The 22,406-nt window shown below is 43.7% G+C and overlaps 1 protein-coding gene across 4 annotated transcripts in view; it reads left to right on the top strand.

The window, feature by feature from the left end:
• Nucleotides 1-22,406, top strand: part of CCDC170 (coiled-coil domain containing 170) — a 92,251-nt gene that overhangs the window by 10,730 nt on the left and 59,115 nt on the right. For 3 of the 4 annotated variants that reach the window (XM_047769925.1, XM_047769923.1, XM_047769922.1), the window contains exon 2: nucleotides 21,067-21,195. In XM_047769925.1, the coding sequence (XP_047625881.1) occupies nucleotides 21,067-21,195 (129 nt within the window). Of the gene's footprint in view, nucleotides 1-20,338; nucleotides 20,524-21,066; nucleotides 21,196-22,406 lie in introns of those variants that run through there. The other variant, XM_047769924.1, reaches the window with a different exon arrangement.

Raw genomic sequence — 22,406 nt, 5'->3', positions numbered from 1 at the left:
CAGACCACACACCCATCATTCACTGCCCATTTTGGACAAAGGCCTTCCAAACAAATGTAAAGTATGGTGGGACATAATGGACCTTGTCCTTAATTGCACCAACTCTTGGTTGTTGTCATTTAATGATTTTTATTTTTTTTCCATTATAGCTGGTTTACAGTGTTCTGTCAGTTTTCTACTGTGACCCAGTCACACATACATATATACATTTCTTTAATTTTCTTCAAATGAAGGTTTCTCAAGACATTTATTTCCAAAGGCTGAAGTATATATTAAGCTGTGCCTTAGAGAAGTTACTTATCTAAAGAAATAAACTGTCTGCCTCTGTAACTTATAGAACCTGAAGCAGAGTTTAGTTAAGTTGTTTCTGTTACCTTCTCGCTAATGTGTCTGTTTTCTTTGAGTATTTAGCTGTAACAAATAGCCCTCTTGGGTGAATGGCAAAAGTATGGATCTCACATATATAGCAAGTATGAGGTTTAGAGACGATGTAACTTAGGTGGGTAAAAATTTTGTAACAGTTTATAACAACTCAGCTTGGAAGGCACACTGTTTCCTCTCTTGAGAAGAAAAATGCCATTTTGTCAATTGAGGGAGGTTTATTCCAATAGTTTTCCTCACTGCCTTTTCTCTTAGGTGAACTAAGATTTTGCAGGTGGGGGTGGAGTTGGTTATGAGTTTCTTGGCCCTGGGGGGTGGAGGGAGGGGGAGCACTGGGCTGAGCACATCCCTCTGTTCTCTTTGGCCCCAGCTTCCCTTGTGGGCTTGGGCAGCAGTCTCTGCTGAGGTCCTTGGCTTTGCCCTGGCTCTGAAGGTCCAGTCCTACTGCATCTTTTTATTCCCATCCCAAGTCCCTTTAGGTCTGTTGTGTTATCTACGTCTACCTTTTCGCTTTATTTGGGAAAATGGGAAACCAGGGTATGGCTTTCCTTCCTTGCTGGAGGAGTGAGTGCTGGAGGTTAGGGCTGCCCTCAGGTCTGTGGACACAAATTCGGCCATCACCATGCATTGTCGGTCCAGGAGCTGTGCTGTTTGTAGGGCTGCTCTAAGGGGCTTCCACTCCAGGGCCACATCCTGGGAAGCAAGGGCATTAGCTGGAGTCTTCATCATCTCCCCGCCTCCCCAGGCGTTAGGTTCCAAGAAGGTCAGCAACCTGAGCATTGGTCACATCTCCCTCCGTTCCTGCTTTTCCATGAATGGAGTGACACGTCTCCTGGATTTATTTAGAGTCAACAGAATTTTAGGAAATAGCTGCCAAAAACAGTGATTATGGCTTTGGCCATACTGGCTGCTAAATGTTTCCTTCTGATAGTAATTAAGTATTTTAAGGCCATTTCTGGCCCATGGTTTAATAACCACGCCATTTGGGTAAAGAAAGAGACAAACAGGCAGGCTGGCATTTACTTAAAAGCCAAATTAAAGTATTTAGATTTATTCAAGTTTACAAAAATAGATTTGTTCAAAACACAGGCGATACAGTTTTGTTTCAGATCATTTTGATCTTGAGACAGTTTATTTCTTCTCTAGTCTGGCACTGATGTTTGCATGAAGATTTTTGTAACCTTGTGTTGTAGCCTGTTGTCAACCTTAAGATCATCCTTTTTTTGAAAATACAGGGTATAATGGTTACTTTAAAAATTATTTTATTTGATTTTTGGTTTGGTTACTTTTATGTATCAGACTATGGCTAGACTATGATATATAGTCACATGCCAGTCTGTATTTCATTGTGGGAGGTATTTTTTAGGTGACTTTTAGGTGAGATTAAATCAGTAGATTTGAGTAAAGCAGATTGCCCTCCCTAAAGCGGGTGGGCCTTGCATAGTCAGTTCTGAAAGGAAAGACTAGGTCCAGGAAGAGAGAATTCTGCCTCCTAACTGTCTTCGGACCCAAGCAGCCACATCAGCTCTTCTCTGGGTCTCAGTTTACTATGCAGATTTCAGACTTGTCATCCCCCCCAATCACATGAGCTCATTCCTTGAATCTCCCCCCCCATCTGTATATCCACATGCATACATTCTTTTTTGTTGTTGTTGTTGTTGTTGTTGCTATTTCTTGGGCCACTCCTGCGGCATATGGAGGTTCCCAGGCTAGGGGTCAAATTGGAGCTGTAGCCACTGGCCTACGCCAGAGCCACAGCAACGCGGGATCCGAGCCGCGTCTGCAACCTACACCACAGCTCACGGCAACGCCGGATCGTTAACCCACTGAGCAAGGGCAGGGACCGAACCCGCAACCTCATGGTTCCTAGACGGATTCGTTAACCACTGCGCCACGACGGGAACTCCCACATGCATACATTCTATTGGTTCTGTCTCTCTGGAGAACTGTCACTAATACACACAGGAACTTCCATGCTAATACACGCTAGTTCTTCCATGCTAGAGGAGTTTGTCAGAGCAAATGGGTTTGTCGTCTGCCACGAAGGACAGTGCAGCAAGGCCCATAGGTGCTTGGTCACACACAAACGCAAAGACTAACGATCAGCAGCAGAAAAATCTCAGGAGTGTTTGCATCTCTACTGCCTGATTTCCTAGAGAGACAGGCCAACCTGTCTGTCAGAGCCAGTGGGGACCATCTACTTTTAAGAGACCCATGAGAATGTTTTAATTTCTTTTAAAAGCAGGAGATAGAAAAACAATTTTTTAAGCTGAAAAATATTTTAATTAATCAATTAATTAATTTTTGGCTGTGCCTGCGGCATGTGGAATTTCCCTGGCCACGTATTAAACCTGTGCCACAGCAACGACCCAAGCTACTGCAGTGACGATGCTGGATCCTCAACCTGCTAACCCACAAGAGAACTCCAAAAACATGTTTTAATACATAATATTTTGACACATTCATTCTTATACCAATAAGTTATAAAATGTAATTTTAATATCTTTCTGGAGGAGAGAGACCATGAAGGGAAGAATACGTAGGATCCACAAAAGTTAGAGTGTGGCCCTGTAGGGAGGAGAAACCAGAAACTTTACACAGAAAGCACTGGTATACAACAGAAGAGATGATATTAAGAGACAGGTGGAGGAATATTTTTTCTCCAATTTTATTGAGATAGGTTGACATAGAGCACTGTGTAAGTTTAAGATGTGTAGCATAATGACTTGACTTAAATATATTGAGAAGTAATTACTACAAGAAGTTTGGTTAAATTAATATCCATCATTTCATTGTAGAAGCAAAGAAAGAGTGTTTTTTTTCTTGTGTTGAGAACTTTTAGCACTTTTAAATATATCACATAATAGTGTTAGATGTAGTCATTAAGTTGTACCTTACATCCCCAGTGTTTTTATCTTATAACTGGAATTTTGTACCTTTTAAGTATCTTCATCCAATTTCCCCCATCCTCCCATCCCCTTGTCCCTTGTAACTGGAAATCTGATCTTTTTTCCCCATGAGTTTTTGTTTCATTTAGATTCCACATATGAAATCATACAGTATTTATCTTTTTCTTTCTGACTTATTTTGCCTAGCATAATGCCCTCAAGGTCCATTCCTGTTGTTGCCAATGACAGGAGTTTCTTCTTGTTTATGGCTGTGTAGTACTCCATTATATAGATGTAGATAGACATAAATATGTCACATTTTCTTCCTCATCCATTCATCCCTTGATGGACACTCGAGTTCTTTTCATGTCTTGGCTATTGTAAGTAATGCTGCAGAAAAATTTATCTTAAAATGGCTTGCTCCTTCTCCTATAGGTTGGCATAAAATGATGAGTATTGGAGTGCAACCCAATAAGACTGAAGTCTCCCTATGATGATTTTATTGCACTAGAGAACAGCGCTTTGGGAAGATGGGTTAAACTGTGTTTCAGGTTCATTCTAAGGGAAATATTCCTGAGGAGCCAATTTGGATAGACAGCTTATTAAAGTTGGAAGCACACCACTCAGGACAGAAACGGAAATACTGTATCTTGGAAAAATGTTCCCTTTAAGATAATTTATCAATTGTTTGATGACAGATGGAGTAGAAAAATCCTGTTTGGGAAGAGTTCTAGAATCATTAGTATTTGAAAAGATATATGAAAAGATATCTCTCTGTCTCTGTTTATATGATTCCAATGGATAAAATGTCCCATCTAATTGTCGACAGAGATTTTTGTTTCCCCATTCCACTCCCAGAAGCTATTCCATATGTGGCAGTGTTCCCAAATCTGCATTCATTGTCAGTCTGGACAGCTATACCCAATACCTCCCATGGAGATAGAGCCAGCATAAATACTGCAAAGTTGCTAGTCACTTAAAATAGGACCTGAAATTAATTAACTTGCCTGTGACTTTCTTAACTAAGAAATTATCTTGGTAATGCGAACAGATTAAAAAAAAACTCAAAGAACTTTATATTAGATAAAAATATAAGCTTCTAAATTGACTAGACCTGACCTGTAAACCTGAAGAAAGCAGAGGGAATTTTCCAATAAGTGGTTGAAAAGATATTTGTGAATTTATTAAAGTTAAATTTGTGAACCTAACGTTAGTTATGGAAATGCTGCTCATGACTACAACAGCCAGACTTGCCTTGCAGTCAGCAATACTGAATGAAGGTCGGAAAAGTACCCAGGAGTTCCCATCGTGGCTCAGTGGAAATGAATCTGGCTGGTATTCATGAGGACGCAGGTTCGATCCCTGGCCTCACTCAGTGGGTTAAGGATCAAGCATTGCCGTGAGCTGTGGTGTAGATCGCAGATGCAGCTCGGATCTGGCATTGCTATGGCTGTGGTGTAGGCTGGCGGCGATAGCTCAGATTTGACCCCTAGCCTGGGAACTTCCATGTGCCGTGGGTGTGGCCCTAAAAAGAAAAAAAAAAAGTATCCAATTTAGGGAGAAGTGATGTATAAATAAGTATAGGATTATATATGGTGATAACCTAGTGCCTAACAGTATGAGCTTTGGAGTCAGGCTTTGGTTTGAATTCTGGCTGTGCCATTTCGTTTACTCCTTCATTCATTCTGTCATCTTTACTGAAACACAGCAACAGGGGACACAGTGGCAAATAAAACAGACATTTTCCTGCATCTTTGGACCTCTTAGTCCAGTAGGGGACATAGATGTTAAGTAAGTAATCGTAGAAATAAATAATCATTAATTTGGATAGGCATTGGGTAACAGGAGCGTGAATACCACAGGAACTTAAATTAGATTTAAGCTCAAGGAGCATTAAAGACTGAAAACAGGTCATCGAGCTGGGTAGAGTGAACTAGCGTAAGAGGCAAGAATTGATTATCTTGTATATATAGTAGATGAGCAACGAGGACCTACTGTATAGACAGGGAACGATACTCAATATTCTGTAATGCAGGGAAAAAGAATGTGAAAAAGAATGGGTATATTTATGTGTATAACTGAATCAGTTTGCTGCACACCTGAAACTAGCACACATTGTAAAGCAACTATACGTCAATACAATTTTTTAAAAAAGAGGTGAGGATTGAGATAAGAAAGAAGGGGAGGGGAAGAGAAGGAGAGGGGAGGGGAAGACAGGAGGCAGAAAAAGCCACTGTGAGATTCGGATCAAACGCCTTATCATCTTCGAACCTAAATTTCTTTTTTATACAATGCAGATAGTAGTAATAGCTTTACATGCTGGCACTCAGGATTAAATGACATGGTATTTGAATCGTGCTTAATACAGTCCTAGCATAATTAGTATATTATAAATAATAATCGTAATGCCCTTGTGGAGTTTACATTCTGTTGAGGTGATCAGATCTACCTCAAAGGTGGAAATAAGCAAAGAGAAGCTACTAGCTGCTTAAAGAGCTTCATAGAAAAAGTCCACATTCATGCTAATTTTAGAAGTGATTTTTAAAATTACAGTCACAACTGAAGAAAAGGGAAGACAAACCATCTTCATGTTTTCTGATTAACAAGTGAATGTAAGTGCATCTATAGACAGGATGGGTTAAGGAAACAATTGCAGACGTATTAGCCAAGATAGTTTCGTAACAAGATGCAGAAAAATCACACGTTAGAAAGGGAGGGGCCTTCACCCTAACAAGGATTAGCAGTTATAATTTTGGTTCCTTCAAGGTAAGTGTTGTTTAGATGTTTTAAACTTTTAGCCTTATCTCACCAGATGTGGGTGAATAAATAATTCATGGCCTTTCCTCCCCATTGCATCTTGGTCCTCCCCCGCCCAGCTTCTTTGGAAGCTCCTGTCTCTGTTCTAGGTTGATCTCTAGCCAGGGCTAACTTAAAAAATGTGAGACTTGTTGTTTTCTATTTTTATAAGAGGTGAGTGAAATTCCACCTGTAAGTGTTCCAATGGGACCATTGTTTAGCAATAATAAGGTGTCATTGAAATTAAGTAAGTAAATTCAGCCAAGTGTTTTTATCTTTGGTATGCTAATGATAGAGATGGGAACAGAGGGGACTAAGCTTTTCCATTCTCTTTGTCCATCTACTCATCCATCTATCCATCCATCCATTCATTCATTTTTTCAACAAACAGGGAATGTATTTCCACTCGACATTTATGGAAATGTCCATCGTATGCTAGGAAATGTACTGGGTGCGAGGGATCCACATATAATTGATTTTTAGGTTCTTCCCTCAAACCCATAACCTTGTAGCTGAATCATTTATTCATTTATTAATATTCAACATGAATATTAATGAGTGCCTACTCTATACCAGACAGTATAGACATTGGGAATACAGTGCTAAAAAACAGACTCGAGGCCTGCCCTCATGGAACTTCTGTTCTAGTGGGAGACATAAAAACTAGCGTAGAAGGTAAGGGCTGTGCTCCCCAACGTGGGCTTATGGCCATAGGAGATGCACAAGATGATTTATGAGAGGTTCAGGAAGAAAATATTTGCCTTATTATTTTAATCTCATCTTAATTATGTTTTTGTGTCTATTTAATACTATGCCTAGTATGGTCAGTAGTGCATTTTATCCTAAGTATATATTCAGACTTACTCTACAAAGTCATACTGATAGGCTGCATGTGTAAAAACATTTGTAGCCCCCCCCCCTCCCCCGGTAAAAGCATGAATTTAGGGTTAGGAGGGCTGTGGGTTTGAAGTCTGGTTCGGTCACCTGCTCTCTGTTGGGCAAACCTGAGCTCCTCCTCTTCTGTAAGAGTTGTAAGGATGGAGTTCCCGTCATGGCTCAGTGGTTAACGAATCCTACTAGGAACCATAAGATTGCAAGTTCAATCCCTGCCCTTGCTCAGTGGGTTAAGGATCTGGCATTGCCCTGAGCTGTGGTGTAGGTTGCAGACATGGCTCGGATCCTGCGTTGCTGTGGCTCTGGCGTAGGCCGGTGGCTACAGCTCTGGTTCGACCCCTAGCCTGGGAACCTCCATATGCCGCGGGTACGGCCCTAGAAATGGCAAAAAGACCAAAAAAAAAAAAAAAGAGTTGTAAGGATCAAGTGCAATCATGTTAGTACAGTGCTTATATATCTTAAATCCTCAAAAAATGGTAACTGGTATTACTGTGTTATTGTTCATGTGATAAATATTTCTTTTTGGCCATGCCCAAGGATGCAGAGGTTCTGGGGTCAGGGATTGAACCCATGCATAGCAGTGACCCAAACCACAGCAGTGACACCAGATCCTTAACCCACTGCACCACCAAGGGAATTCCATGTGATAAGTGTTAAAATGCAGACATCTTTATAGCAGTAGAGAAATACTGAGAAGGGACTGAGTAAGCAGTCCCCTTACTATCACGAAACTGTTATAAAAAATTATTGGTGGGAATGTAATACTGCTACTTCATGTGCAGTATTTTGAAAATCCTTACATTTTTTATTTACTTGGACCTAGTGGTTTCCCTTCCAGAAATTTATCCTAAGGAAACAATCAGAAATTCTAACAGATTTGTAATAGTGAGAGATAGGAAGAAGAACTAAATGTCTGTTAATAGAATAGTCAGATTAAATTACAGCCACATGATGGAATATTGTGCCCATCTTAATATTTTTAAAGAATACCTGGCATGGGCCTGGAGATTGTCATACTAAGTGAAATAAGCCAGACAGATAAAGACAAATATCATATGACATCACTTACATGTGGAATCTAAAAAAAGATATGGAAGAACTTATTTACAAGACAGGAGTAGACTCACAGACATAGAAAACTAACAATGTCACCAAAAAGGAAGTTGGGGGGGGGGAGTTGGAATTAAAATATACGTACTTCTGAATATAAAATAGATAACAAACAAGGACCTACTGAAGAGCACAGGGAAAAAAGAATATTTGGGAAAATATTAATATTTAGTGAAGAAGGCAGGATACAAAATTACAGTTACAGTGTGACCACAATTCTTTTTTTAAAAAAGTACATAATATATAGTATAGTATGTATATATTGGAAAAGTACTATAAATAAATTCATGAAAATATATCATATTGTTTCTGTTTGGTAAGAATGTGGGGGACATTTATCACCCATTGATTAGACAATCAGAGAGTTATTAACCAAAATAAATAAAACAAGATGAGGATGAGAGCAGGAGTGGTAATTGGGATAAAGAATTCTGCCTGGGTGAGCTGGGAAGGCTTCATAGAGAAGCCCATTCTAACTCTTGAATTGGGCCCAGGCTTTTGCCAAGTGGAGGAGAAAGTCTGGGAAGGAGGTAGAAGGACCCCAAGCCTGGAATGGTTATGAAAGATACATAGCACGTTTAGACAAATCTAATTGTTTCTATGTGACTGAAGGTTAGGCTGGACCTTGGATATTGGGGCAGAAACACTGGTGATGGGCATTTGGCTGGTTGAGAGGAGACTGGCAGACCTTAAGGAGACGATCCCTTACCTTGTCTAAAGTGGGCAGCTTTTGTAGGCAGGGAGGAACCAGGTCAGGTCTACTCCGTGGCAGTGGGAAGGTTAGATCAGCACCACGGGGGATGGGAGGAAGGGAGAAAAGAGAGAAGGCTGTTAAATCCATCTACATTTATTTGTGGAGGGAATTTTTGCTAATCCATTTCCTTCCTTTTTTTTTTTTTTTTGGTCTTTTGTCTTTTGTTTTTTTAGAACCGAACCCACCCAATATGGAAGTTCCCAGGCTAGGAGTCCAGTCGGAGCTGTTGCTGCCAGCCTACGCCAGAGCCACAGCAACACCAGATCCGAGCAATGTCAGATCCTTAACCCACTGAGTAAGGCCAGGGATTGAACCTGCAACCTCATGGTTCCTAGTCAGATTCATTTCTGCCGCACCACAATGGGAACTCCCATTTCCTTCCTTCCTTCCTTCCTCTCTTTCTTTCATTTACTTAAAAAAAATTTTTTTGGCTACACCCATGGCATGCAGAAGTTACCGGGCAAGGAATCAAACCTGTGCCCTAGCAGCGACCTGAACCATAGCAATGACAACATCCTTAACCCACTGAGCCATCAGGGAACTCCAGCAGAGCCATGTTCAATCCTTATGTTGACATGCCTTAAAATTACTACTTTAGCTTAGAGTATATGACATTCGAGAACTTGGTAAGTTGGAGTTAGATGTATGAGGCCTTTATGCTCACCGAAATAGGACATATTTTACTGATCTCAGCAGCAAGGTGAGGATTCCGGTGAGGAGGAATGTAGTCTCACTACAGAGGTGTTTCTGATATTAACTAAATTAATGTTGTTAAATGACATTCAAAGGATTGGCTGTAGAAGCTGCATTCATTCATTCTGTGCTCTACTTCAAAATTATGCCTGAAAGACCAGAATCTGAGATAGATGCTTACTTGTTTATTTAGTTTTTTAATTTTTAAATTTTTATTGAAGTGTAGTTGATTTACAGTGTTGTGTTAGTTTCAGGTGTACAGCAAAGTGATTCAGTTTTATATATTTCCTGTTTTCAGTTTCTTTTCTCCTATAGGTTATTATAAGTTATTGAATATAGTTCCCTGTGTTATACAGCAGGTCCTTGTTGGTTATCTATTTTATATATATTGGTGTATAGATGTTAATTGCAAACTCCTAATTGATTCCTCCCTCTCTTTCCCCCTATGGTAACCGTAAGTTTGTTTTCTGTCTGAGTCTATTTCTGTTATGTAAATAAGTTCATTTGTATCATTTTTGTTTCTTGTATAAGTAGTATTGTATGATATTTGTCTTTGTCTGACTTACTTCACTTAATATGATAATCTTTAGCTCCATCTGTGTTGCTACAAATGACATTTCATTTTTTATCGCTGAGTAATATTCCATTGTATATATGTACCACATCTTCTTTTTCCATTCATCTGTTGATGGACATTTAGGTTTTGCCATGTCTTGGCTATTGTGAATAGTTTGCAGGGGCGCATATATCTTTTCAAATTAGAATTTTCTCCAGATATATGCCCAGGCGTGGGATTATGGGATCATATGATCATTCTATTTTTAGTTTTTTAAGGAACCTCCATAATAGCAATCCACAAAAAGTCTACAAATAATAAGTGCTGGAGGGGGTGTGTAGAAAAAGGAGCCCTCCTATACTGTGGGTGGCAGTGTAGTTTGGTGTGGCCACTATGGAGCAATGCTTATTTGGACTCCATTATTTTGACCCTGCTATTGATGTACTTGTACTGAACAAAGCCTCCCCCATTGGATTGTTCCTCAGGTTTTGACCTTTGTGGTGACTTCCTGTAGTGAACAGATATGCTGTTACTGAGCGACTCATTTGCTTTTCTCTTGGTCCCAGTCGATCTTGTTGCTCGTGTTGATCTATTTGGAAGAGCCAAGTCAAATTGGCACACCCCTAGCAAGTGCACGGTGCCAGCAGCACATATAGGATACTCAACATTCTCTTTCTGCTTCATTCCCTCTTGCAATCTTTCTTTCCTGCCATTTGCTCACTTCCTTATTTGTTTTTCTTGTTTTGACATCAGGTAAGAAATAAATTCAGAACTTCGGTTGGAAGTTAAAGTCATTCTCTAAGCTCTAGACCTTTGGTAAACTGTAAAGATTGATTACAGGAAAAGCTAAAGGACTAGCCTTTAACTTATGATCCTGCCATGGTATAGGAGAAGCTCCTCAGCGACTGGGAAGTATGTTCCAGAACACCCACAGTGTCAAAGGCAAGACAGCTCTTCTCCTGTCAGGGCTTATGGTTATATGTGATACATCCATGGTTTCTGGATATTAATGCTCCTGGAGATGGTGGGCAGGCTGTGATGGGTCATAGCAGGAGCATCTGTGTGTTTCCTAAACCAGGTCATCGTCGCTGGGGCTGGGGGTGCAGTCAAAGTCAGCCAGTTCCAGAGACTGATGGGACTTGGTACAGCAGGTGAGGATGGGGTGAGATTGTGGAATGAAACCAACGGGAGGACGAGCATGTTACTAAAAAGCAGCCATCTGTCCATCCATCCATCCATTCACTTATCCTGCAGGTAATTCTTGAGCATTTACACTGTGAGATGCTGGTGAAGTGCTGGTATGACTTAATGAACATCACAGTCTTTGGAGGGAGGGAGCCCTTAAAGACTTAATGACGCATCTCATGTATCCCTTACCACTGAGTGATGCTCCGAAGGAGAAACACAGGTTGTCTGAGAGGAGAGCTGGAAGACAGCCATGTGGTCAGGTGGGAATTTCAATTGGTCAGGTCCTTCAGAAAAGTAGGCAAAGGGAAAAATGGATTGGGAAGACTTTTTATTTATTTTGCTTTTTTTAGGGCCGTGCCTGTGGCGTATGGAAGCTCCCTGGCTAGGGACTGAATTGGAGCTACAGCTGCCGACCTATGCCACAGCCACTGCAACGTGGGATCCAAGCCGCATCGGTGACCTACACCAAAGCCAGATCCTTAACTCACCAAGCAAGGCCAGGGATATCAATCTGCATCCTCATGGATGCCATCAGGCTCATTACCCCTGAGCCACAGCAGGAACGTCCAGTTTGGGGAGACTTTTAAATTGCAAATATGAGAAGAGTGAGAGGATTGCTGTTAAGGTGAACACACTGCTGATTAGTTGATTCTCTTCTCGGCCTCTGACTCCTGCTTTGATCTTCCCGAGCTGCCTCCTGCGGAGCTCTTCATTAGGGCCAATGTGACGTGTGGCTTGGGGAGGAGAGAGGGTGAGACTAGGGTTCTATCTTTAGTAAGGAATGGCATCCTAAACAGAAGTATCCCCACTTTAGCCTGTCCTCCAGAGCATGCTGAGGACACCTTTATACTCTTCATGGCAAGTAGTGAGAGCTGGGAGTTCCCTGGTGGCTCAGCAGGTTAAGGATCCAGCATTGTCACTTGCCGTGGCTCTGGTTACAGCTGTGGCTCTGAGGTCAATCCGATCTCTGGCCCAGGAACTTTGCCATGCCGCAGGGGCTGAGGGTGGGGGGCGGCGTAGTGAGAGTTGCTAAGCACTGCAGTTTAGGGTTGGAAATCTGCGTTTAACCTGAGAAAGAAGCATTAATTCTCAAAACTCAGTTGTGGCTCTTGCTTGGTCGCCTTCCAAGGATTCTGATAGAGAGTTTTAAAAATTATTTGATTTCTTTCGAACACGAAATCTGGAGAGATTATGTGTTGCTAACGTTTCCTACTGAGTTCTCATGTTTTACAAAATGAGTCCTTGGGGAGACTTGCCACTGTCAGGAGTATGCATGCTGGACATTACAGCTTCCTTCTAACAGAAGAAATGCAACCTGAAATGATGAAGCAGCATCATTTTGATTGAGTTTACTTTGGGCAAAGCTAAGGGTCACCTTGGAAGAGAAAGTAGGGATTTAGTGCAGCACAGACGTGATTTAGGTTGTCTTCTCTCTTTGGCTTGTCCTTTGTTAATGTGAGATCTTTTTTTTTTTTTTTTTCTTTTTCTTTTTAAGGGCTGCACCCATGGCATATGGAGGCTCTCAGGCTAGGGGTCCAGTTGGAGCTACTACAGCTGCTGGCCTCCACCACAGCTCTAGCAACACCAGATCCGAGCTGCATCTGTAACCTACACCAGAGCTCATGGCAACGCTGGATCCTTAACCCACTGAGTGAGGCCAGGGATTGAACCTGCATCTTCATGCTCCTAAACGGGTTCGTTTACCACTGAGCCAGGGAGGGACCTCCTGGAGATCTTTTTAATAGCTAATGAAAACATGTAAAACCATTGAATTCTTGTTTTAATTCTTGAAGATACTATTTTGACTATAATGTTGTATAATTCCATTCATTTTCACAGGGAACTTCCTGTTCCAAACATAGTCAAAACCTTCTTGCTGCACAATTAATGCATTCTAAGTATCACTGGAAACTCAATGAGTCTTCTTTCCACTTCTGCTAGCTCATGCGCAGTGAGGTTCAAGTTCAGGGTTTCCTGCTGTCTCTGCAGCCAGAATTTACATGGTATTGAGTTTCTTAAGTCTGAAGATTAGGATGTGAAAATTGAGAACACAGTAAATTGGACTCTTGAAACAGGCTTTCAGTTGCCTTTGACTTAATTAACGAATTGATTTTACTATCACAATGATAGTGGCTTTTCCTTTAAAATTAGAACATGGCAAACACAGCTATAGTTCCTTTTGTCAGCCACCTCTATTCCTGACCCTCTCCCTGCATCCTCCAGAGGTAATTCTTAAATAAATTTGGTAATTATCCTCTAGACCATTAAAAATACTTATTGCATTCATGCTTAAACCTATGGAAAATCTGTAATTTGTTCAACATGTATTTTAAAACCATAAATGGTGTCATACTGTTAGTTTTGTTCTCTAATGTACTTTATTTGAAAAACAGTCTGTTTTTGAGGTCTATCTATGCTGCTCTAAATAGATTTAGTCTGGGTCTTTTAGCCGTTTTCAAGGTTTCCGTGTTATGGATGTGCTACTGTTGACCATTTCCTGTTCTGACAGACACTACGAACCATGAACATTCATGGCAAATTACAAGTTGAATTGAGGATCAAGGGGCACATGCCAAAGTGCCTCCCGCAGTGGCAGGGACATTTTTTATGCCCATTCATTAAACATACTTTAAACTCAATTTGGAAATTATATAGCACAGAAAAGCAATCACTGCTTCCAGATCTACTACCAGTTGTTTGCTATTTGGCAAAAGAATTTCCTTTTTTAGCCCTTAATTGCCTTGTTTTTCCGATGAGGGGATAAGAACACTTCCTACTCGTAGGGCTGTTGTGAAGACTGAATGGGAATAGTTTCTGGTTTCGTGAATATTAGTTATGATCATATATAATGCATATCTAATATATGAGCATCTATGAGATGCATATCTAATACACAGTAGAATTACATCAAGATTAGCACTTGAAGCAAACCCTTGAAAGGTTTGGCATCTTTTCTAACTTCAGCCCTTCCCCCTCCCCGCAAAGATGACTCAGTTTCTTTTAGCAGAGCCGTAGCATCAAGAACATTTGGGAATGCTGTATTCTTTTCAATAGAGACATTGCAATGGGAGGGTGTTTAAGTGATACCCAGGAGAAAAGGGATGAGAGAACAAAGTGAAAATAAGAGGGCAGCTTTTTCCACAAAACTTGATTTAATGCAGAAATGTCTTCTTCCAAAAATTCTTCCCACAACACAGATGCAGACACCAGTTTATTTCCTGAATCCCACACCTGGTCGTACGGTCCCCTGAAGGCGCTGGTGCCGCTGTGGAAACCAAAAGCAGGTGTAGGAATAAGGAAAAGCAGGAGGGCCAGGAAAGTCCTTCAAAGTGGAGCAAAGAACTGAGGCGTCATCGAAATTGGCGAGACTTAGCATAGGTGCTGTAAAGTAGGGAGGAACATGTGCTTGGGGGGAGGATGTTGGAGGGGAGGAGGGAGAAGTTGGAGGGGAGGAGGGAGAAGTTGGGAGGAGGGGGAGAAGTTGGGAGGAGGAGAGAGAAGTTGGGAGGAGGAGGGAGAAGTTGGGAGGAGGGGGAGAAGTTGGGAGGAGGGGTGAGAACTTGGGGAGGAGAGGGGAGAAGTTGGGGAGGAGGGGGAGAAGGTTGGGAGGAGGGGGGAGAAGTTGGGGAGGAGGAGAGAGAAGTTGGGGAGGATGGGGAGAAGTGGGGGAGGGGAGGGAGAAGTTGGGGAGGAGGGGGAGAAGTTGGGGAGGAGGGGGAGAAGTGGGGGAGGAGGAGGGAGAAGTTGGGGAGGAGGGGGGGAGACAGCTGGGGAGGAGGGGAGAAGTTAGGAGTGGGAGAGAAGTGGGGAGGAGGGGGGAGAAGTTGGGGGGAGGAGGAGGGAGAAGTTGGGGAGGAGTGGGAGAAGTTGGGGAGGGGGGGAGAAGTTGGGGAGGGAGGGGAGAAGTTGAGGAGGGGGAGAAGTGGGAGGAGGGGGAGAAGTGGGAGGGGGGGGAAGTGGGAGGAGAGGGGAGGAGAGGGGAGAAGTTGGGGAGGAGGGGGAGAAGTTGGGGAGGAGGGGGAGAAGTTAGGGAGGGGGAGAGTTGGGAGGAGGGGGAGAAGTTGGAGGAGGAGAGGAGGAGGGAGAAGTTGGGAGGAGGGGTGAGAACTTGGGGAGGAGAGGGGAGAAGTTGGGAGGAGGGGAGAAGTTGGGAGGAGGGGTGAGAACTTGGGGAGGAGAGGGGAGAAGTTGGGGAGGAGGAGGGGGAGAAGTTGGGGAGAGGGGGAGAAGTTGAGGAGGAGGGGGGAGAAGTTGGGGAGGAGGAGGGGGAGAAGTTGGGGAGGAGGAGGGGGAGAAGTTGGGGAGGAGGATGGGGGAAGAAGTTGGGGAGGGCGGAGGGGGAGACTGTTGGGGAAGGAGGGGGAAGAAAGAAGTTGGGAGGAGGGGGAGAAGTTGGGGAGGAGGGGGAGAACGTTGGAAGGAGGGGGAGAAGTTGGGAGGAAGGATGGGAGAAGAGAGTTGGGGGCAGAGGAGTGGGAGAAGTTTGAGTGGGAGCAGTTGGGAGGAGGGGGGAGAGAGGAGTGGAAGGAGGGGAGAAGTTGGGGAGGATTGGGAGAAGTTGTAGTGGGAGAAGTTGAGGAGAGGGGGAGAAGTTGGGAGGAGGGGGAGAATGGAGAAGTTGGGGAGGAGGGGGAGAAGTTAGGAGGGGGGAGAAGTGGGGAGAATGGTTGGAGGAGGGGGAGAAGTTGGGGAGGAGGGGGAGAAGTTGGGAGGAGGGGGGAGAAGTTGGGGAGGAGGAGGGAGAAGCTGGGGAGGAGGGAGAAGCTGGGGAGGAGAGGAGGGAGTCTTAGAAGGGCTTGCTCTCCGGGCTGCCCTGGAGGCTTGAAGAGGGGGAGAGAGAGAGAGACAGGGAGGCAGTCCACAATGAAAGCACCTCGGGGACCCTGGGGACACCGTTGTGCCTGGTGGGATGGAACAATGCTGGAACAAAGCGGAAGGGTGTGATGAGATGGAAAGATAGGAATGGAGTTAGGTGCTTTTGTGTGTCAGAGGTAGGCAGTGATTTGATTTTCTCTCATTTTTTTTTTTCCTGTCCATGGGAAAATAAGACAACTGAATACCATAGAAGCAAGACTGGCTCAAGACATTGTCCCCAGGTCAGATAATTGGGCACACTGCGTGCCAAATTAGGAATAAGCTTATCTCTTCTTTTTGCCTTTGAGCTTCAGCACAATCCTTTATTCTGAAAAGCCTATGAGCCACCCTGTGAGGCAATTTCAATCATTATCATAATATCAGTAGCCGAATCAAATCATGTGTAGTTGGCTTTCGAAAATTAATGTAAAATTGCCTCATGGGTTGGCTGAGAGAGACCCAATAACTGAGAGTGTCCTCACGTGAGGATAAATGGGTGGGTCTTTAATCTTACCATTTTGAGTAGGGTAAAATGCGTTTTTTTCGAGGTGAAGATTGTTTAATATGTATAGAAAAGTTGAAGAATTCCTCCCCCACTTTTACTAACTTCAAGGGGCCTTAATTAAAAGCGCAAACCTGTGAACTCTCTGCTCTCGTACACATTCAAATCCCTGTGCTGCTGGGTTGTGTCTCTGTCCTTATGTTCTCCATAAAGCTATCACCTGGCGGGGTTTCTGATTTTTGTCTATTCTTGTCCTTACTCCTTTTTTTTTTTTTATGTAGGGGGGATATTTACTCTGATCATGAAATTAGTACATAGTCACTGTAAAGGATTTGGAAAATAGAAAAACATATAATAAAGAAGAGAATAAAATATAGTCCTATAACTAAAAGATTAGTGCAGTTAAACATTTCTTCCCAGTATTTTTCTTTTCTAAAAAATTATATTTAATTGTACATATGATGCATAAGTAGGAATCCCTGTTGTGGCTCAGTGGAAATGAACCCAACTGGTATCCATAAGGACTTGGATACCAGTTGGGTATCCAAGTACCATAATTTCTTGCCCCGGTTAGTGGGTTGAGGCTCCAGTGTTGCTGTGAGCTGTGGTGTAGGTTGCAGACATGGCTTGGATCCCACGCGGCTGTGGCTGTGGCCGGCAGCTGCAACTCTAATTTGACCCCTAGCCTGGGAACCTCCATGTGCTGCCTGTGTGGCCCTAAAAGGACAAAAAACAAAACCAAACCATTCCCCTTCCCCGCTCCAGTGCTATGGACAGCCCCAGAGGTGAGGACAGATATTAAGGCGATGTGTGTTCCTTCAGACTTTTTTCTCTTTTTCTTCTCTGCATATATTTATAGCAAAGAAGAAGTGCTTTCGCTTGGTGCGTTTTTCCACTATAGGTGTTAATAAAGATATTGAGTATAGTTCTGTCTTTTTAGGGCTGCACTCTTGGCATGTGGAGGTTCCCAGGCTCGGGGTTGAAATGGAGCTGTAGTTGCTGGCCTACACCACAGCCACAGAAACACAGGATCCGAGCCGCGTCTGTGACCTACACCACAGCTCACTCTGGATCTTCAACCCACTGATTGAGGCCAGGGATTTTTTGTTTGTTTGTTTGTTTTTTTGTCTTTTTGCCATTTCTTGGGCCACTCCTGCAGCATATGGAGGTTCCTAGGCTAGGGGTCGAACTGGAGCTGTAGCCACCAGCCTATGCCAGAGCCACAGCAATGTGGGATCCGAGCCATGTCTGCAACCTACACCACAGCTCATGGCAACACCAGATCCTTAACCCACTGAGCAAGGCCAGGGATCAAACCTGCAACCTCATGGTTCCTAGTCGGATTCGTTAACCACTGAGCCATGACGGGAATTCCGAGGCCAGGGATTGAACCTGCATCCTCATGGATATTAGAGAGGTTCCTACTGAGGCACAACAGGAACTCCAGACTTTGGCTGTTTGAAGGATGTGAGTTGTTCCTGTTTCAATACTTCTTGCCTATTGAATTTCTATTCAACCATCACTTCTTTAGGGAAATCTTTCCCTCTCACTGCCCTAATTTTTTTTTCTTTTTTTGTCTTTTGTTCTTTTAGGGCCGCACTGACGGCATATGGAGGTTCCTAGGCTAGGGGTCTAATTGGAGCTACAGCCGCTGGTCTACACCACAGCCAGAGCAATGCCAGATCCAAGCTGCGTCTGTGACCTACACCACAGCTCCCAGCAAGGGAACCTTAACCCACTGAACAAGGCCAGGGATCAAACCTGCAACCTCATGATTCCTAGTCGGATTTGTTTCTGCTGTGCCTAGATGGGAACTCCTCACTGCCCTAATTTTAAGTCAGTTTCATTTGTTGCCTGCTTCTTTCTTTGCTTGCACTTATTTTAGTTTATAATTATACAATCATCAGCATGGTTGTTTGATAAGTGCTCTTTTTCTTATCAGACTGTAAGCTCAGTGCCTGACCCAAAATATGCTTTCAGTAAACATTTAATAATGTATAATCTTGAGTCTGTTGGACATTGAAGGGTACTTTAGACCCTAGCAACTGTCTTCTAAACTCAGTAACCAGGAGTCTTCTTCCTGTAGGCCCTGTTCCAGTAGTAGATGTATTAATATCTTAACGCATAAAAAAAAAAAAAAAAAAAGGGAGTTCCCGTCGTGGCGCAGTGGTTAACGAATCCGTCTAGGAACCATGAGGTTGCGGGTTTGGTCCCTGCCCTTGCTCAATGGGTTGACGATCCGGCGTTGCCGTGAGCTGTGGTGTAGGTTGCAGACGCGGCTCGGATCCCGCGTTGCTGTGGCTCTGGCGTAGGCCAGTGGCTACAGCTCCGATTCAACCCCTAGCCTGGGAACCTCCATATGCCGCAGGAGCGGCCCAAGAAATAGCAAAAAGACAAAAAAAAAAACAAAAAACTTAACACATAATTTCTTTTGCCCATGAACATTTGAAGATGCTAATGCTTTTGCTGGGGTTCTGCGTTACATTGTAACCTCCTCAAATAAAAGCCCATTTCTGGACTGTCTCAGGAGCTCTTTTTTTTTTTTTGGCTGCACCCATGACATGTGGAAGTTCTGGGGCCAGGGATCAAACCCAAACCACAGCAGTGACAATACCGAGTTTAACCTCAGGACCATCAGAGAACTCCCCAGGGGCTCTTAATATTATGTCCAATGGACACAGTATTGTTTCATAAGAAAGAAATATAAAGTTATGGTATGACTATGTCATGTCCTAAAAAATCATGTTAAGTCAATGAAAGAAATAATCATAGCCCTCGAGAAACTTGTTTCCCTAAGGACTTTTATAAAACAGTGTGCCTGCCATATGTACTAGAGTTCAAACCTCTTGTAAGCGACCTAGGTCCTCACGTGGCGTATTTTGGAAAACATTGCTGAGTGAGTGGTTAGGGTGGAGAAGTTTCTTCTGGCTATTTAGTGAGGCCGAACAGGATGTGGTTCCCTTATTAGACTCAGTTCCGCGTTTTATGCTCTCTCCCCAGGAGTACATACCTACCCTCTTCTGTGATGTGTTGTGATTGGCAAACACGGGCTGTTACTAAGTGCACTGAAGGTTTTGTTTGGCATTTTGTGAATTGACCCACGCTGGTCATGACAACGGTTGCTGTCAAGTTCAGGGCTTTAAGATGACTTCTACATGCATGAGTATTTCCAAACCATCCAGAGTATTCGCTGGCAGTTCAGCAGCTGGGCCGTCATAAACAGGTTTTACTGGCGTGTCCCCTGAGGACACTAGATATTCCAGCGAAACACTTCTTTATGTGACCTCTTTCATGTTCCTTCAGAAATGAATGGCTTTCTTGTATGTCTTTCACTAAGACCACAGGCCCTGGAAATTTCATTTGGGTGTGTGTCCAAACTCAGGAATAATGCTTGAAGGAAGCAGGTGTTATGGCCCGAGCAGGACAGAAACAGAGGTTGCAGAACTGGGACCCGCAGCCCAAACCTATCAAATCTGCCCTGCAGATGTGTTTATTGGGATCATATGATGTTTTCTTCTCTTCTCTCTCTCTCTCTCTTTTTTTTTTTTTTGGCTGCACCCACAGCGTACAGAAGTTCCCTGGCTAGGGATTGAACCTGTGCCATAGCAGTAACCAGAGCCACAGCACTGACAATAGCAGATCCTTAACCCTCTGGGCTACCAGGGAACTCCGTGTGGTGTTTTTGTTTTTTTTTTTTTTCTTTAAATGTTTCAATTAGTTACCAAGCTGCAAAAACTGGGAGTTCTTACTTCAAAAAGTCTGGATAGATGACTTGTCTTCAAAAATGAATGTAATGAGGCCACACTGGGCTTCATATTTCTGCACTGGCAGCCATCAGTGGAGCTGAGAGCTCTTCCCTCCTGGATGGAGCAAGGACTCCAGGCACCACCACTATCTCTGGCCACAGGTATTCATCTGAGTCACCTGTAAGACCCCAAGATCAGCTATGAGATGGAGAATAAATGGCAGGGTGAATAACCATGAAGGCAATAGCCCTTCATACCTAAGTCATGTGGTCCCTTTGATAAACACATGCAGCACTAAGATGAATTGAAAACTTCTGTAGTCTGGGAACAGAGGAACAATGCAAACTGTCTCCTGGTTAGCCATCTCTTCTGGTGGGTGGTTGTCAGCTCTCTCTGTTATGGTCAGAGGTCAGATGGCATTGGAGTTGGGTGGACAGAACCTCTGGAAAGTGGCAAAGGCCAACTCCTAAATGCAAACTACCACCCCGCGGGAGCCCATCATTCATTCCCGGGGTGCCTCCTGCCTCCCTTAACATTTTGAGAATGGGAATGCCATGACCTGGACAGAACCACTTCTCCGGGCAGCTTTTCTAACACATTTGCATTGTGAAGGATGCTCCTTACCTCATCTTGCTTTGCACAGCTGCATGGAAAAGATTGTTTAACTCTCTTCTGTATATTTTGTCTTGGGGGGACCCTATCAGGAAACTTATGATCGCCTCTTGGAAGTCCCGGTCACTCGGGAGCAATTAAACCACTATCGGAATGTGGCCGAGACCGCCCGGAGTGAACTTGCGGCAACTCTGGTCAAATTTGAATCTGCTCAGGCCGAGGTAAGAGGATGCATCTTCATAACCACACACGGGCTCTGCTAGCTTCCCGTGGAGCCAGGCAGAGCCGCGAGGGATTAGAAATAGGACACGGGGACACAGATTTAAACTTTCTGGCAGAGTTTATACCTGTTCTCTTATAGGGCCCTGCCTCTGGGTCGTAGAGAATTCCTGAAAGGTGATGTGTTTGCTGTGCTGCAGAGCAAGGGGACCTGGGCTGGATTCTGGATCTCAGGGGACTTCCACACCCTTGAGAGCTTGAGGGACACCTGGGGACTTTGGGTTTGGGCTGCATGGCCCTTGTAGGACTGTTAGCATGTCTGGGAGTGGCTTCCTTTAATGTGGGTTGCTTGCAGTCTGAACCTGGGGATGGAATTCTGACTCCCTTTCTGTGGGAGTGCTGATTGGCTGGGGGAGATTCGAGGAAGATGACTGGGTCCCCTCTACCCTCTGGGCTGGATCAGGTCTGTGGTGGGGTTTCTGGGAGATTCTCTTCACACTCACTGTGTTGATAGCGTAGTGGCCCCGAGGAATCCTAGGCTCACCCATGAGGGAAGTAGTGGTCTCAGTAGAATGCCAGGATGCCACTGAAAGATGAGTGGATAATATGTGTGTGTGAATACATGGATGCATGCATAGTCACAGTTCCAAAGAAATACATGAATTCATAAAGTTTTCTTTTTTTTCTTTTTAGGGCCGCACAGGCAGCACATGGAAGTTTCCAGGCTAGGTGTCAAATTGGAGCTGCAGCTCAGCCACAGCCACAGCCACAGCCACAGCCACAGCAACAGCAACATGGGATCTGAGCCTCGTCTGCAACCTACACCTTAGCTCACGGCAACCCCGGATCCCTGGCCCATTAAGCGAGACCAGATATTGAACTTGCGTCCTCATGGATACTAGTTGGATTCCTTTCCGCTGTTCCACAGCGGGAACTCCCATAAAGTCTTCTAACGGAGTGGACCTGATATCATTTTTAAAAGTTTAATTTTCATTAGAGTATATAGTTCATTTACAGTGTTGTGTCAATTTCTGCTGTACAGCACAGTGACCCAGTCATACATACATGTATCTATAGATCTATATACATGCACATTCTTTTCCTCATTCCCATCCTCCATCACGGTCTACCCCAAGAGATTGGATATAGTTCCTTGTGCCGCACGGTAGGACCTCCTTGCTTACCTGTTCTAAATGTAATAGTTTGCATCTGC

This window comes from Phacochoerus africanus, chromosome 2 (assembly GCF_016906955.1).
Source record: "Phacochoerus africanus isolate WHEZ1 chromosome 2, ROS_Pafr_v1, whole genome shotgun sequence".
Lineage (NCBI taxonomy): Eukaryota > Metazoa > Chordata > Mammalia > Artiodactyla > Suidae > Phacochoerus > Phacochoerus africanus.
This window is presented reverse-complemented; position numbering and strand designations above follow the sequence as displayed.